This window comes from Zonotrichia albicollis, chromosome 13 (genome assembly GCF_047830755.1).
Source record: "Zonotrichia albicollis isolate bZonAlb1 chromosome 13, bZonAlb1.hap1, whole genome shotgun sequence".
Lineage (NCBI taxonomy): Eukaryota > Metazoa > Chordata > Aves > Passeriformes > Passerellidae > Zonotrichia > Zonotrichia albicollis.
This window is the reverse complement of record NC_133831.1, coordinates 19410573-19426976: the sequence shown is the minus strand read 5'-3', so window position 1 is coordinate 19426976 and position 16404 is coordinate 19410573. Positions and strand designations below refer to the sequence as shown.

At 40.8% G+C, this 16404-nt stretch overlaps 1 protein-coding gene across 10 annotated transcripts in view; it reads right to left on the bottom strand.

Annotated features, from left to right (window-relative positions):
* ADCY7 (adenylate cyclase 7) overlaps window positions 1–16404 on the bottom strand; it is a 71149-nt gene that overhangs the window by 28731 nt on the left and 26014 nt on the right. For 3 of the 10 annotated variants that reach the window (XM_074551186.1, XM_074551188.1, XM_074551187.1), the window contains 3 exons: window positions 12470–12622; window positions 2984–3527; window positions 959–1159 (listed from right to left, as the gene is read on the bottom strand). In XM_074551186.1, the coding sequence (XP_074407287.1) occupies window positions 959–1159; window positions 2984–3154 (372 nt within the window). In that variant the 5' untranslated portion in view covers window positions 3155–3527; window positions 12470–12622. Of the gene's footprint in view, window positions 1–958; window positions 1160–2983; window positions 3528–6750; window positions 6862–8254; window positions 8443–12469; window positions 12623–13597; window positions 13787–15885; window positions 15963–16404 lie in introns of those variants that run through there. The other 7 variants (XM_074551189.1, XM_074551193.1, XM_074551191.1 and 4 more) reach the window with 6 other exon arrangements.

Below are 16404 nucleotides of genomic sequence, written 5' to 3'. Positions count from 1 at the left end.
AAAAACCCAAAAGAAATCAGAGATGAATTCATAGTAATTAAGATTTAGTAGAAATCCTAAACAAAAATCCAATTTAATTAGAAAAATCCAATTCATCACTAAAGATGCAATTCCCACATCGGTTTATGCAATTATCCAATTTTTTCACTGAAATGTATTTTCACTATAATCCAGAACACCAACTAAAATTACTGCAACAAATCAGTGAAGCCAGTTTTTAGAAGTTAACCTAAATCTCAGAAGAGTTATCGCACAGTTACAACATCCTGAAAGACTGAAGCACAGAGATGCTCTGGTGTGTTCTTAAGTTCGTTAGTTTGCTCCCCCCATTTTCTGTATTACTTCCTGCTGCTACCCTGCCAGTTAGGTTGCTATGGAAATGAAACTGCTCCTCCCTTGGTTTCTCTTATAAAGTGAAAGTTGTTTCCTCCTTGGGGTCAGTCAATCACTCTTTTTCTCCTCCCAGGTTTCGAGAATTTTCCTTTCTCTGGGAGGTATGGTTGGCTGTAGCCCCGGAGCCCCTCCTATGATTTATAACAGTTGGCTACTTTAGTATATCAGTTATGTTTCGTACCTCCAAATATGTATTTCTATTGGATAGCCGGGTTTCCCTGCCTTCTTCCCCCCTTTTCCCTTAAAACCCTCTCCTGCCCCCTGTTCGGGGCCATTTGCTGGGTGTTTCCCCTCCTTGTTGGTTCTTCTATAATAAACCGACAGTTCACCCCCAGCAAGTGGTCGCCTCCTAATTCGTCTCTCACCGCGCTGCTCCGAGCTATCCCCCAGCTCAGCCCGAGGCCAAAGCCGCCGAGGGGGGCTGTTTTCTGATGCGCAGGGGCCCTGGCCTTCGCCCCTCACCAGACAGCCGGATCCAGGGCCGTTCACGCCCCCGCGCACAGAGAAACATCCACAGCTGACCACCAGCCCTATGTGAGTACCAGAATGAGCAGAGCATACCCACCTGCTCCCACAGCTGGTAGTCACTCCCCGTTTCAAAGAGGGAGACGTATCCCACGGTGAGGAAGCAGAGCCAGGCCACGAGGCCGAAGAGCGCCAGGCAGCGGCGGAGCAGGGACTCCATGCACAGCAGCAGGTACGTGAGCGCAAACACGGCCAGCGCCGCGCACACGGCCACCAGGAACGGCAGGTGGGAGCCAGCCTCCTGCAAGGAAACAAGGGCTACAGCTGCCACAAGTGTCCCCTTCAGAACAGGGAATAATGCAAACGTCCCCTCCACAACAAGGAAAATCTATACTGCCCTGGAAACAGCTTGGACGCCTCTGAAATAAGTCAACCTGCATTTTTAAGTAGACTAGCTGTGGCACCATGAACACCTTCTGATATTCACATATACAGAGCTAATATAATAAATACTATTATAGACACGCAGGAAGGCAAGATGGGAATGAGCTTCCTGCAAAGGCAAAACAAAGGGTTACAGCTGCTACAAATGTCCCCTTCAGAACAATGCAAGATGCATCTATACTGCCCTGGAAAGGCCTTGGACACCTTGGAAATAAGTCAACCTGCATTTTTAAGTAGAGCAGCTGTGGCAGCATGAACACCTTCTGATATTCACATATACAGAGCTAATATAATAAATACTATTATAGACACTCATTCTACCCTGTCCCACTTCTTCTAAGTTCTTCTAAGCCTTCTGGTGTTTACATTTTTGTAGTGGAGTTTCTCACGCACTTTTCAAGTAAATAATGATTGTTTTGCTTTCCTTTCTGGAGGAGGAGAAAATTGATGGACTGTTGGTTTGACCAGTGTAGTAGAGAGGCAGCAATTTCATCCCCCAATCCATTGTCACTTTTGAAAGTCTATAAATATAGGAGTTTGGAAATAAACTGCCCTCTTCTTGCTTTGGACATGTCATCTTGTGTGTGTTGTTCATTTCAGGTCCTCTTGCAACACTACCCCAGTTCCACTGCTATTGTTTTCCAAAGTAGCTTTAAAGGCAAACCCCAAACCACTAAGTTCTAACTACACTGTGTCTATAATGCAGATATGCCCAAAGAAATGGATTTAGAGTTCAAACTTGGCTAAAGAGGAGTGTAACAGTGCTCTAAGTTTCATGAAAGATAAATTGTTAAAAACAGTGTTCCTGCTTTTCTTCCCTCCCTAAGAAATAAAAGGCAAAAGGGATACAAGTGCAATTGGTGAGATTTGATTTGCTGCTAAGGAGAGACTTGAAGACCCTTTATCATGAAGGTGTTTGGAAAGCAGAGTTAAAAGGCAATGAAGCATTAGAACAGCTACTTTACTACCTTTTTACAACATTATCTTTAAATCAACTCCTCTTCTTACCAGCTGTCAGTTGAGCTTGTACAACACCAAATTTCTTTACAAAAAATCAAATTACACCACATAACAAAAAAAAAAAATTAAGCTACATCTTTTCTGTGCCTATAGGACCACCGCTCTTCGTTAACTAAATATTGATTCCACTGATCACCCATAGTACTAGGAGGTTCCTATTGTGCTTTTATTAACAAAAAAAAAAGAAAAATACTTTAAAAAAAGGAAATTAACATCTGCAAATCTTTTAAGAAAAGAACCACCTCAGGAATAATGTGATGAAAAACCAACAAGTCACCATAATATGAGAAATGCAGGACATTTTAGCTTCTGCTCTTGCTCCTTCCTTGGCCCTTTTAGGACTTACTATCATAGCTAGCATTCAACACAGATCAGATGTATATAATACAATACAATACATATGCACATACATACAATACAGATGTATAGAATAGAAAAACAATCCTTATAGTAATTGTGCAGGTGCCTGACAATCTCTCCTCTCTTCCCACCATTTCAAAATCATACACAGTAATACATGCACGGTTCCTTGATACCTTTCAGCACTGCAACTTTGATACCATGTGGCTCAAAATATTATACAGCCAAAAAGATTCAGTGTGCTGTCAGAGCGACTCCTTATCCTCTCTGCAAACACAGAACACACACAAAATTTACTCACAGCAGTAACAAAGAAGATGATGATCAGAGTAGTCCAGAAGAGGATGGCGATGAAGAGCAGCAGCAGCAGGAGGGGATGCTGCTGGCTGGTGTAGCGGTACTTCTCATAGAGCGGGTCTGAGATCCTGCCCTCATCGCCCTCGTTGAAGAAGTATTTCCCTTTAGCTGGCATCTTCTCTCAGGCTGGCTGCTATTTCTGCTGTTTCTCTCAGTTCCCAGTGCACACAGTGACACAGCTGAAGCCACTGCTTCAAAGAGAAGTTTTGTCGTTTGGCTGCTGCCTCTGTGATCTTCAGGCACACCGAGTAACCACGTTCTCTGGTTTTACATCTCATGAGCAGCAGCTTCAGATTCCCAATGCAATCAAAGGCAAGAATTAGCCTCCCCAAAACCACAGGCAATTCATCATCAGCACTAAGCATGAAGCTCCAGATCAACTTGCATTGATGCAGACAGGTGTTTTTGGCATGAGACTTTTTTAATTATTACTTTGCAAGTCTCAGACTCCTTTCCATAAGCTTGAGTCTCACTTCCTGGGATGAACCCTGCAGAGAGACAGGATTAGTAAATTCATAGTTAATAATACACAATGTTCCCCAGGGGGGAGGGAATAAAAACAGTTTATTCCTTAAACTTTCCTTGAACTTTCCACCTGCGTGCTGTGACCAGTGAGCAAGAGCAGCGTGCTGTGGTGGGTGGGAGCCCAGGAGCCTCGTGCGTGGGCAGCACTCACCAAGGGCTGCTCTGCAGGCTCCAACATTTTCATGTACAAGTGTGCTACATGGGGCTTTTCCTTCTGAGCAAATGGCACAGCTCCTGTGAGCGTGCTGGGAACTGAATGCTCACAGCTCCTTGGAAGTTGTGTGCATCTGTGTGCGTGTATGTCATCTTCAATCACAATACACTTGGCATTCTTTCTCAAAATATGCATCTTAAAAATTAAGACATCCTCTTTCATTAATTTGAGACTGTAATTAGGGCATAGAAAAATGAGAAAAGAATTTTCTCACAGCTGTCCAAGCCAAAATTCATTAAACTTTTTTTTAAAGATATTAAGTATCTAGATCTGTAAATTTCATTCCACTTTAAGTGATACTGTTCCCAAAGCAATACATGTGTTCTGCTAACAATGAACATTAGGGAATAAACTATATTGTTCATTTCTAATGACCAGTGTTTTTCAAATAGGTTCATCAATATAGTTCATTCAATGCCAAGAGCCATAAAAAAGAAGCACAGGGATGTGATGGAGGGAAGCATGAAAAACAGGATTTTGTAAGTCTTATTAAAACTTGATAACAGGACCACAGCTTCTTTGCCACTTGACTGCTGTCTCCATGGTGCCCAAGGCCACTGCTCCAGGGAGAAAGAACCCACTAAACCTCACTTTTTTTTCCTCAGAAAAGCCAAATCCCAGCCAGTTACTTTCAAAAACCAAATGCATAACTGCACACACACATTCAGACTGCTTTCACACTAAAAGCAGGAAAACGTTTCAGAAACCATAGTGAGCAATTCTGCCTCTGGTAAATAGAGCCAAACACTAACATCCTATCCAATTATTAATGATCAAGCAGGCAAAACCAGATATACCAACAGTGAGAGTGGATCAAAAAAACAGTGTACTTTTGCAAAATAAGAAACTAGAACTTCTTTCCAGAGCATCCCCCAAACTTGGATTAATCACAAAAAAATCCCATATTGCATCACTCTTATTCAGTAATATCCAGAATAAACTGACATTTATATTAACATATAAATACGTATACATGTATAAAAAGAAAATAAAATTGAATCTTTCCCATTTATAGTTAATGGTGTACCTAATATCTCACCTGTACTGGCTATTACTGAGCTTCTCATCATAATTAAAATCCTCCCATTTTTCACTTTAAAAAATTCTTTAGGTACTCACACCATTTTCATGTGCATAATAATGCTCTTGAAAAGAAGTGTGAATCTCAGAAACCACTGACACTTGAAGGAGAGATGAAGGAGAAATTGAAACATTTGCATCATGTTTTACTGCATTTTCCAAGTCAAAGGAAACTGCACTATTACTTCACTTGGGTGTAAGCCAGTTTTCCCTGAAGAAGAAACTCTCAGAAGGTGCACACAGGGGCAAGTATTGCAATCTGAATTTGTCTTTCAGTAACAAAGACAACACACTCCAGACAGGGGGCAGGTTTGGCCTCTGATGCAGCAGAGAGGCAGAGAGCTCAGCAAACATCCTGAGGAATTCCTTCACCATGGGGCTGGGGGTGCAGGAACTCACTCTGCCTGATGTGAACAACTGCATGAAAGAGATGACAGGCTTGCTGTCCCAGTTCCTTCTAAAAGTATGTTTCAGATCAAAACCAATGAAGATATTCTTTAATATACTTGCAGAAATATGATTTTGATGGTTATTTTTATCATAAAGACGTATTTTGAGAGGGAACTTTTTTTCCAATTAGCAGAATCCATTTTCAAAAAATAACTATTAATTACTAAGCAATAATAAATTCACAATTATGTGGAACAAATTATCCCGTCTTGGGCTACTTTAATATTAAGTCCAGGAAAAATTTTTTCACAGCTTGCTTTCTGTAACTTCTCCTGACTATGTCAATGAACATACAGTACCAAGAACTACATCTATCCTACAGGATTATGCTGTGTGGCTGTGGCTCAGTTATCTGATGCTCAAAAAATGAAAAATGGGTGCAGTGTCAGCTTGGCACTCTCTCTGCATGTTATTGAAGAGTTTTACAGGACAGTAGATTGAAGAGACATGTCTCTTCAATAGCCTAGGCCATTTTAATTAAAAAGAGATTGATATCTCATTGATTTGTTTCTTCCTGGCTGATCTCTGTAGATATGCACTGCAAGTAATTATGAATGACCCCTGGGTCATACAATTTTCTTCTCAGAACTCTACCAGGCAAAGAAACTCCCCAACAGTACTTTATTGATTTACCAAGAACCCATAATGCACCACATAAATGCTACTTTGAGGTGAATAATTCCACTCCAAATTACTTTCAATTTGCATCCCATGTCCCACTGCCACTACCACCTCCCTTTTAAAAAAGTCCCCATTTTGTGTCTTTCCTCCTTTGAATTTTTTCCATCAACCTTTTGGAAATGTGGAAGGTAGATTTGAGAGAGAAAAAAAGATTCTATCATGGGTGGTATCACAGACTGGGAAATAGATCAACTCACCATGCTTCTCTTTATACATTTAAGGATCATGTGAGGACTGTGCACCACATCACTTTTACTCTTTTTGGTCATTGTTCCTGGAAGTTTGGCTGTTTTGACACACCAGGAGAGGTGTAACCCTGAAACAGCAACAGCCCACAAAAACCGAAGAACACTCCCAGAAGCACCAGAGGCAAACACACTGAGCCAAATAGGGACTGGATCTGGGCTGCTGCCATAAAGCCACAGAGCTCTGATCAGCAGCTGATCAAGAAAAAGTCTCATTTCTTTAGAAGCCTTCATTGTGTTTGGATGAAAAGAGAAGGAATTGTCACCCAGGTCAGGATCTATAAGAAGCAGCCCTGGCACTGTGGGTTAGAAACTGCACTGAGAGCCTCTGGGAGCAGCCACCAAACACACCAATATGATTCAGTCACATCTGTGTGAGCTCCATAGCCATTTGCCAGCCAATTAACATGAAGAATTTTTGCCCAGTGAATATGTAAGAACACTGGACATGTGAGAGGTATTAAAAAAACTAGCCAACAGAATACCTTCCAGAAAATGAACCAAAACACCTATTACCTTCCAAATCTACTGTGTTTCAGTGGGAACAAGGATGCGATCAGATTCAGCACCAGAACCTCTTCTAGGTAAGTGCTGGGCAAGACCTGACAAAACACAGCCACCTTTCACCTGCAACCAAAAACGACAACATTTCTATCAACCACAGATCTAGGTATTGTCCTATGCTTTCCTTCCCTTAGATGGGAACTTTCAAGCACTGCTAAACTCTCCAGTCTCCTACTGACACAAAAATACAAAAAGCAATTATTATTTCATTAGCCTACCAGGCTTGGACTGAGGCTCTTTTATTCTCCCAGGCTAGTTAAAACTCTCCACCAGGCTTTTTGTCAATCCACCCATTTTCTGAAGACCTAGCTGAAGGCACACACCTTTTCTGAAGGCTCAACAGCTGTAGAATAGCATGGCCTGTTCAGAGCCTGTAGAGCCCAAGTGTTGTAAAGAACACACACCAGCCCAAGGGTGTGGATGCATGGGGTAGTTTCAGCCCCTTCCTCCCCAGAAATTGTCTGCATGGAGCAGTGTGAGGGCAGCTGGGGCAGGGAAAAAGGGGAGAGCATCCAAGACATGGAGAGAGCAGAGCACAAAATCACATCCCACATCCCATCTCTGGAGCTCTGGCACAAAGAGCAGCCTCCCCTCAGCACTGCACAGTGGAGCAACAGAAAGAATGACAGAAGTCAGACTGATAACAAAGAACAGCTCTTGGGATGGCTTCTTTCACTCTCTGCACCCTCCCGCCACCCTCTCACTCACACACCAGGACGGACAGATAGCCAGTGATCACATCCTATTCCCTCTCTCAGGAGAATTATTCACAGCAGCTCCTGACCAAGTTAAAGCCTTTCCAACCATAATCCAAGTATGTTGGAGTTCTGTTTTTAATTTCAAAGCTCCTGATATATTCACAAGTGAACACAGACACAGTAATCATCTGAATAACTTATATTTTTTCTCTTAGTTGTTCATTTGCCCAGAGCTCAAGACTGATCACCCAGAGCTGCCTGGTTACCAAAGAGCAGCGTCTGAAATATTAAAACAAGCTCTAATAGCAAGAACCAAATGAATCTATGCAAATTGTCTCATTCCTCTCAAAAACTTCTGTATAAAAGAAAGCAGAAACACTTTTTTCATCTTTAACTGATACAGAACCAGACAAACAGTGCAGTCTTGATTTCCATACCGTCTTTTGTTTCACACAAATAACAACAATGTTTCTGAAATTACTTTAGCAATTTCCATGACAAGAATGATTGCTAACTGTAATTACCCATTAGCAGATCCTAAAAGGGAATCAGGAATCTATAAACATGCAATAGAATAATTGAAGGAGATTAGTGGATGAATTATGAATCTCAGCCAAAAATAATCTCCAGTCTAGTGAACTCCATGACTAGTTCAGTCTAGGAAATTAAATTCAGCAATACAAACATACACCACAGGAAATAGCATTCATGTTAAAGACAACACTTCTTCCTTTTAGACTTTGCTTTCAAGCACTAACCTGCAGCCACTTTAGCTTCTTCTACCCATGCAAAAGTACTGAGTAGAGAGCAGGTGTGCTTTCAATGAATGATCTGTCTGCTAGCAGTGAGTTTCTTTACAAAGGTGAACCTTTTTTAATACATATTTTGAAGTTTTAATGTGAAATTTCGCCTTCCTTAGCTACATTTAATTGTTGAAGGGCTTCTTCTGCAATACAGAAAAAAAAAATCTTACTTACATTCACCTTCTATTTTCTCAAAAAGTGAGCATACCCACTTCAACACATCAGCACTCAGAAATATATTTACATTAAAACACTAAATCAATACAAAATTAGTCTGTCATTTTTAAAAAATTGACACATAAAAGTAATCAGTGACACTACATCACTTAGGGTTTGCCCTTGAACGTTGAAAGCCCCAGCAATGATAGCGCTGAATGAGCTGCAAAGAAAACATGGAAACTGAACTTTTAAATTCACATTCTTATTTCAGTCGATTGCTTCTTCTCATAATGTTTGTTCTCCAGTGCTATTTAAAGTAGGAATAAGTAACGAGTTGTTTAATTTGGAAAGAGTTTTTCAGTCTCCTGTACAAGTGGAAGATGTGAAATAACAGAGGCTGTGGTTTCATAAGCACCACCAGCCAGCCCTGGCCAGGCAGAGGAGGAGGAGGAGGAGGAGGAGGAGGTCTCACCCAGGCAGAGCCCCCCTCCTGCACCAAGCTCCTGCTGGGCTCTCTGCATGCAGAGCCCACTCACCAAACACAGCATGGAGAGCCAGTTTGGGCAGGTCACTGCCCTGTGGGGGAGTGCAGAGGCAGCAGAGGCACAGATGAGCTCCTCAGCTGGCCCTGGGCTTGGAAAGGGAGAGCAAACCACAAGTAGGAAAGCAAGCACAGCACTGAGCTCTTAAACTGACTCATCACTTCTCACAGGTCCACAGCCTAAGGAAAGAACACGAAGAATACCACTGCTAAAGCTGGGGGCAGGGGGAGGGTGCTTGTTGCTCATTTTTAAATACCACTGTTATTACAGGATGTGCTTTGAAGAAAAAGATTACAGCCACAGAAAGAAATCTCTGTGCTACTGATCCAGGTAGGACAGAAAATGGAGACAGAATATGGTTCAGAAAAGTTATTGATAGTTTAACAGCTCACAAACTGAGTCAGTAAAAAAGAAAGAGGAGTCCATATAAGCAGACTGCTGCAACTGAACTACACAGGAGAGTTTACTACTGTTCTAAGGAACTTTTTATTGAGAAAACACATAATGGTTCAACCAACAAATCTATTAAGCCTTATAATTAAGTGCTGGGTCTGGCTCAGCAGGGTGGGGGAGGAAGCAGCCCTTTTATAATACTGGTTTTCATAAGCAGCAAACTCCAGGGTGTAAAAAGAGACATCACACCAGAAGGGAATTGAGCTGTGCTTTGCATCTTTCAAAACCAAGGTGTGTGATTATTTCTTGACTTCCCGACCCCCTGTCATATCTTACAGATAAATTTTTGACTTTAGCTGATCTAAAACTGAACTTACCACTGCAAAAGTCAATATTCCCCTTACACTTTCAGTTTTCATATCTATTTAAAATTCATGTCTTTGAACACCGTGTCCTCAGAAGCCAGAATAGCTTTTCACTGAGTAATTTCAGTTCAGTTATATCAAAAGCAGTGTGCTTGTGCCATTACTGAAAGTACTAAAACCTCTAATATTGAGCTATATAAACTGCAGGGAAAAAAACCCTAAAACACAGACCATTAAACTTCAACACCATGCAGAAAAATATTTTCAGCTAAGACAGGAACAGGGACAGAGTCTCTGTGTGTCTAAGCCCCAGTAATTTCTACAAGAATATCCCTGATTTTCACAGAAAGTAAAACTCCTGGCATTTTCAGAGGATCTATTTTTTAAGGAAAAAAAAAAAAAAAAGCATCACACAAGGTAATACTGAGCCTTTACTGAAATCAGCAATAAAACAAAAATTCAAGAAAGGTGTGATTGAATGGTCTTTTTTCTTTTTCAGGCATTATCTCATTTAGGTTACAGAATTATAACAAATAGCAAACAAAAAGCTCAGGCTGACAAGATTTCTAAGCTCAATATAGTTAATTACAACTCGAATGAATTCTCTGTCACCTGTTTGGCAAAATTATGAATATGCCTCAGATAATCTATTTCAGTAAAGCAGTCAAGAAGCAGAGATGTGGCAGAGTCAGACTACCAGGGTGTAACTGGAATCTTCTATTACTAGATACAACAGATGTGCAAAAAGAAAAAAATACAAAATATTTAAAAAAAACACTGTGAACAAGAGTGTAATGGGCATAACACATTGCTCTTTTTTTTTCCTGTCCCACAAAGTTATTTGAGGGGAATGCACAGTTCAATACAGAAACCCAATGCTATTTACCCATGTCTAGGGTAAATAGTGTATTTGCACAGAGCAGGTGCAATCACAATATGGCAGGGACAGGGCAGGAAAAAGATAACACCTGCCCTGAGTAAGATAAGAAAGCACTTCCCATTTCAGTCAGGTCATCTAATACCAGTAAAACAGAGAAGGAGGCTCCTCACTCTCCTACCTACAATATTCCCACCCCATTGAAGTGAACAGAAACACAAACTGGCATCTGAAATTCAAACAATGCATTGATATCAACAACAACTTTGGCTTTCTTGATTTTTTTTTTGTCCCAGTCTAATTTTTACAGAGCCAAGTATTTTTCTTAAATGTTTTTGTCAGACATGGTTGTTTCTAGCTGAATTTCTGCTTACTCACCTCTTCCCTAACAACCTCTCCTCTCCCAGGCCGAGAGATGGACACAGAAAGAATGTGATTGTGCCTCAGTACCTGGAGCAGGGCACTGCAGGGAGGTACTGCAGCACAAATATTTTTGTTAATGTATACAATGTCCTTTACTAAAGCAAATGCTTCATACAATTTAAGGAAGAAGGGGGGAGGTAAGGAAACAGATCAAATCCAATCCCCTTTTATTTAATGACTAGTACTTCAATATTAAGTCCTATCAAATACCTGTTTTAAAAATCTTATTTCTCTATACTATTCAGTACAGGGAAATTTTAATGTTCCCCAAACTAACCATGCAACATTTGTTACACCACCACATCCGTACTTCACAGCCAAACAAACTAAAAGTAACACTTGCAATAAGGAAGTTCCCTCCCTTGGAGGTTAAATACTAAAAACACCACCAAAGAGACAGACTTTTCTGATGGAAGCATTATTTCTGGAATCATAGCCAACCTGAGGACACAAAGTTGTCAAACACCCACAACTCTCTTTTAGAAACTGTTCCAAAACTCAATACCTGGTTTTGGAAAGGTCCTGTGTGGAGTCATTCTGAAATAAAACAATGATAAAGGACTAAAAACCTCAGAAATCTTCTACTTGATAGCAACACACTAAAAAAATGCTCGTAGTTGTATACATATTTTTCATTGACCCAGACAAAGGGCCACAGGAGCCAAACATTCACAAGGGCCTGGTTGGGTGCTTTGGATCACAAAGAGGGAGCCATGGGAAGCAGTGAGAGCTTTCCAGTGACAACCAACCTGCCTCATGGAATTTTGTTTCCACACTAAGTTTTGATTGCCTACTAAGATACTAAAATGTCTGAACACAGATCTAATCACTATCACTCTTCTTGTTTCATCTTATCTTTCATCTTGCCAGTTCCAAAGATTGTTTGACAGCCAGCCCTGCCAAACCATCCCCAATGCCAAGAGGCCACTTACACCATGCAAAGCACTGACTCACCAGGGGAAACGGGGATATCTCACCTGGCACAGCTAAGGCAAAGCAGGCACTTGCAAATTAAATTCTCCTGAAGCAGCTTTATCCTTTGGATTTGCTGATACTAAAGCCAGTTAACGAGTATTAAAGCAGAACTAGTTAATTCCAGACCTAAAATAATACCACAGACATGGCAAATCTTCAGGATGTGGCAGAAGTCACTTCCCAAAAGAGCCTGCAGCTGGTGCCCCACAGCCCCAGGAGGTTTACAGAAGAACCTTCCAAACTGAGGCATCTCTAACACTGAGTGAAGGCTGCCCTGCTCAGTGCCCAGCCAGCCCCAGGGGTGGGACTTCACCCACCCCAGCAGCACTGGGAAAGCATTTCCACCTGCACTGCAGTGCTGAGCTGTGCACAGCACACCATCCACTTTTATTTACTGGGACCACTGATAAGAAACACATGCTTGTTGTTTGCTTACCATTACAGGATACAGGATTCATTGGCAAAATCCATATTTCTCCACTCCATCATGGTCTGTTCCATCATTTTGAAATTCCTGCAGGAGAGTGAGTGCAGCCCACTCAGGTTAAATCCTTGACACTAAATCTTTTGATGTACCACACGTGGGAGCCTGCAACAAGACAGGGAATCTTTACTCCAAGGACCACTGTAGGGATTAATAATGCTTTATTTCTTCCCTTCATAGTTAAAGGAAGAAAAATCTACTTCATCTCCATCATACATTTTATGAATCTTTACTCAGACAATCAACAGAAGAAAAAGTATTTAACTGTATTGTGACATGAATATAACCTGATTGAAACAATCACAGCTGGAAATGTCTGAGAAGAAAGCTCAAGAGTGATGAGAGGCATTGTCTTTATGCTAACTGATCCCAACATTTTTTTAAGCAAGACCTGCATGACAGCAAAGGGAACTCTGCTAAAAATAGGATAAAAATGTTTTACTAACTTTCACAGCATCACAGATAATGAAAGTTCTACTTTACCAGTAAGTTTTGTTACACATAAAACCAAATAGCAGCAATTAAAAAAAAAAAAAAACCTCCATAAAGGGTAACTTAAATTAAAAACTATATAACTCAAAACAATTTAAAATATTGCAGATCAGCAAATATGACAATATGGCAGGAAAGCAGCTGGAAAAAAAAACCCAAAAGCAGACCAGTAAAACATTCCTTCCCTGGACCTTGTAACTCTGGATAAAGACTTGTCTAGTGCTAGTGTGGAAATGAAGAGATTCTGACACTAAATTTGCTTGTCTTGGAGTACCAAAGGGCAGAAGTGCATATTCCTAGGATGCTGTGAGCCGAAAATTGTGTCTCCAGTTAGATAAATGACAAAGACATAGTTAGGTATCATCCTTGAACCCAGTGCACCAGGTATCTGGTAGGGGAATTCATATCACACATAACAGCTCCTGGCTTTGTCACACTCTCTTGCTGCTTTATCCTCTTCATACACATTCTGGGAACAGCTCTTCAGATGTGAGAAAATGTCAAAGTTCAACACCTCAGCACAGTACCAGGCTCTGGCAGGAGCCCTGGCTCCTCACTGTTCCTTGTTGGAATCCCGTGCATACCCACCAGGGGCACAAACCAAGAGGAGCAAAAGGTTGCACAGAAATGTTGAACAATGACCCAAGGAGAGGTCCAGAGCAGGAAATCAGAATTAAGATGGCACTGAGGAGCCTGATTCAAGTCAAATAGCTGTGCTGGGAAGAGAGTATCAGCATCAACTTCACTGCTCATCCCAAAGCTCTGTCCCTGGGGACCCACTCTGGAAAGCAGAAGGCAAAGGAAACTGCCAAATAATCGGCACAAAATTAGAGTGGATGCAAAGTACTGTTACACAAAAAGAATTGAAGTAAATCTACTGCCATTTTCTGTTAATTTTTGCTAAAATATACAAACTACTTGAACCACAACTCAAAACAGGCACTCTGCCACAGTGGGTTAAATGTCCAGCCCATACCTAAGTCCTGGGACAGCTGTGGCCATTTCCATTAGATTTTGGCCAGGAGTTAGCTGTACCTAGCCAAGCCCTACATGCATCAGCATTCATAAAAGTTGGGTGAAAGATGGAAAAGATTGTTACGTAAAAGGTCAAAACCCTGACAAAGACTTTTGGGAGCCTTGGAGAGAGATGAGAAGAAAAGCCACAAGAGATCTCAGAGAACTCATCTGAAAAGGCAGATATGAATCTGCTGTGTCTGTGCATGCGTAACAGCAGATAAAAATTAAACTTTGTTAAACCTGTTACATGTACAATTTGGAATGCCCAAATAAGCTGCTGCTTTACTTTCACTGTGTCACGTATCCAGTACTAAGGATGAGTCTCTGATAATCACAAGAGATACCTTGTGTTCCTTTGAAATGGACCCGTGTCATCTGGAGAGCAGCACATGGGGAGGATGCTGAATAGTTAGAGCATCCCAGAAATATCAGAGTGCCTTTAGAAAAAGAAACTGTGACAGTTTTTAAAAATCATCCTTATGAAGGTGCTTAGTTGTAATTCATACTTATAACGCACCTTAGAAAATTACAATGTGATTTGGAGAATAATGTAATGACTATACTAAGCTGACAAAGTTTCACTGACTTTGACTTTTTTTTTTTAATTTTTTAAATCTATGTCTAAAAGCATTATTTTGTCCAGAGCCCTCAATAAACAGTTATATGCAAGATTCCTTTCAGTTAAAGAGGGACGAAGGTGCTGCTCCCTAGAAGTGTCCTCAGGATCGGATTCTGGGGATATTCCTGTCCTACACAGACATTATAAACAAAGATAATGCACAGGAGAAACACTTCGCATCAAAATGTAAAGAGAAGAGAGTTAAAAAAGAAAAAGGTTCTCTGTGTTTGTAACTGAAGTTCCTCAGAGGCACAGACCAGTCTGCTGATAAGCAGCAAGTTTCCGGCGGTAAAGTGATACACAAAGTACTTGGAGCCAATTTTTGATCTGCAAGACAGACAAGCCTCTCTGCATTCAGCACTCACCACAGGCACCTATTTCCCTAGCAACAGCTTGTGGGGCGCTTTCATTTTGACTGAAGAACATTTAACCAGTTACATTATGAGCCCTGCACCTTGCTGCTACAGCAGCAGTTGCTTTTCACACCTACCAAATTGTTCTTTGTGTGGCATTGAGCTGCTGGATCAATGCTGCACCTGCAGCACAGATTTGTTTTACTGTGTTTTGGTGGTTTGGGCTTTTTTGTTTTTTTAATTATCTGAACTTTATCAAGCTAAAATTGGTCACAAGTGGAAAAAAACATCAAAACTTTACAGTATTAAAAAAGGTAACTTAGTTACTTCGTAGCATCCCTATTACTTTCCGGATGTTTCCTTTGTTTGAAGTTTGGCGTATTAGAATACAGAGAAGTACACAACTACAGTCGTGTATGTAACAAATACAGTCCTGGATTAATGTTAGGGAGACTTAAATCAACAAAAGGAGACAGAAAATGTACCAAAATAATAATGCAACATCAACTATTCACCATCAGATTAAATGGCATAATGAGTTTTTTTTTTAAGTGCCAACAATTGAGAAATTACAATCCAGGAAGTAACTATTCAAAACTAAGAAAAAGCAATATCTTTCAATGAAAATGTAATTGAACTACACAACTCATCCATCCCAAGTTTATCTTTAGATGCTGGGGAAGGAAAAAACAAATTTTCATGAATACCATGCCCCAACAAAATACCAACTACTAATGGCCATAAGCCATAGCCTAAAGATCCAACCTGCAGGTAGTTTATTAAAGACAGCCATGATTCACAGAGCTTGCATTGTGCACAGAGCCCCAAGGACAAAGCCAGCAGCTACACACAAGGAAAGTTCTCAACCAAACCCATGTATGAAGCACCTCAGGAGCAGGTCTGGGAAGAGGAGCCAGAGCTGAGAGTTCACTGGTCAATTCTTCCCTGGTACATCAGGGAGCTCCTGTAGAAGCACAAATCACCCATTTAATTCGTGTCAGCCGTTCAAAATTACTTCTCTCACTGAAGTTGTACAGCACAATTAAGGAGAAGGCCTGAGAGTCAACTATTGCCAAAAGCACAAGAACATTATTTCAATAACCACATCCTGTAGTTAAAACACAGTAAATTCCAGAGCTATTTTTCTCCCTTGTAATCCCATATTTCCATCTTGTGAAAACACAAATTCTCAAAACCTCCTGAAGCCCTTAGCCCCTGTGTGAGAAGGACAGCAAATGTGTTTAAAGGAAAGAACTCAAATTCATTTCTTTCCTCCTTCCTAGGGATTTGATCCTGGCAGACTCCAAGTGTGTAGTATCCCCTTTCTTCTCTCCTAAAGGAACTGACCTAATACCAATATCCAACCACAAAAGATGCAAACAAAATAAATGAATAATCACAAGACA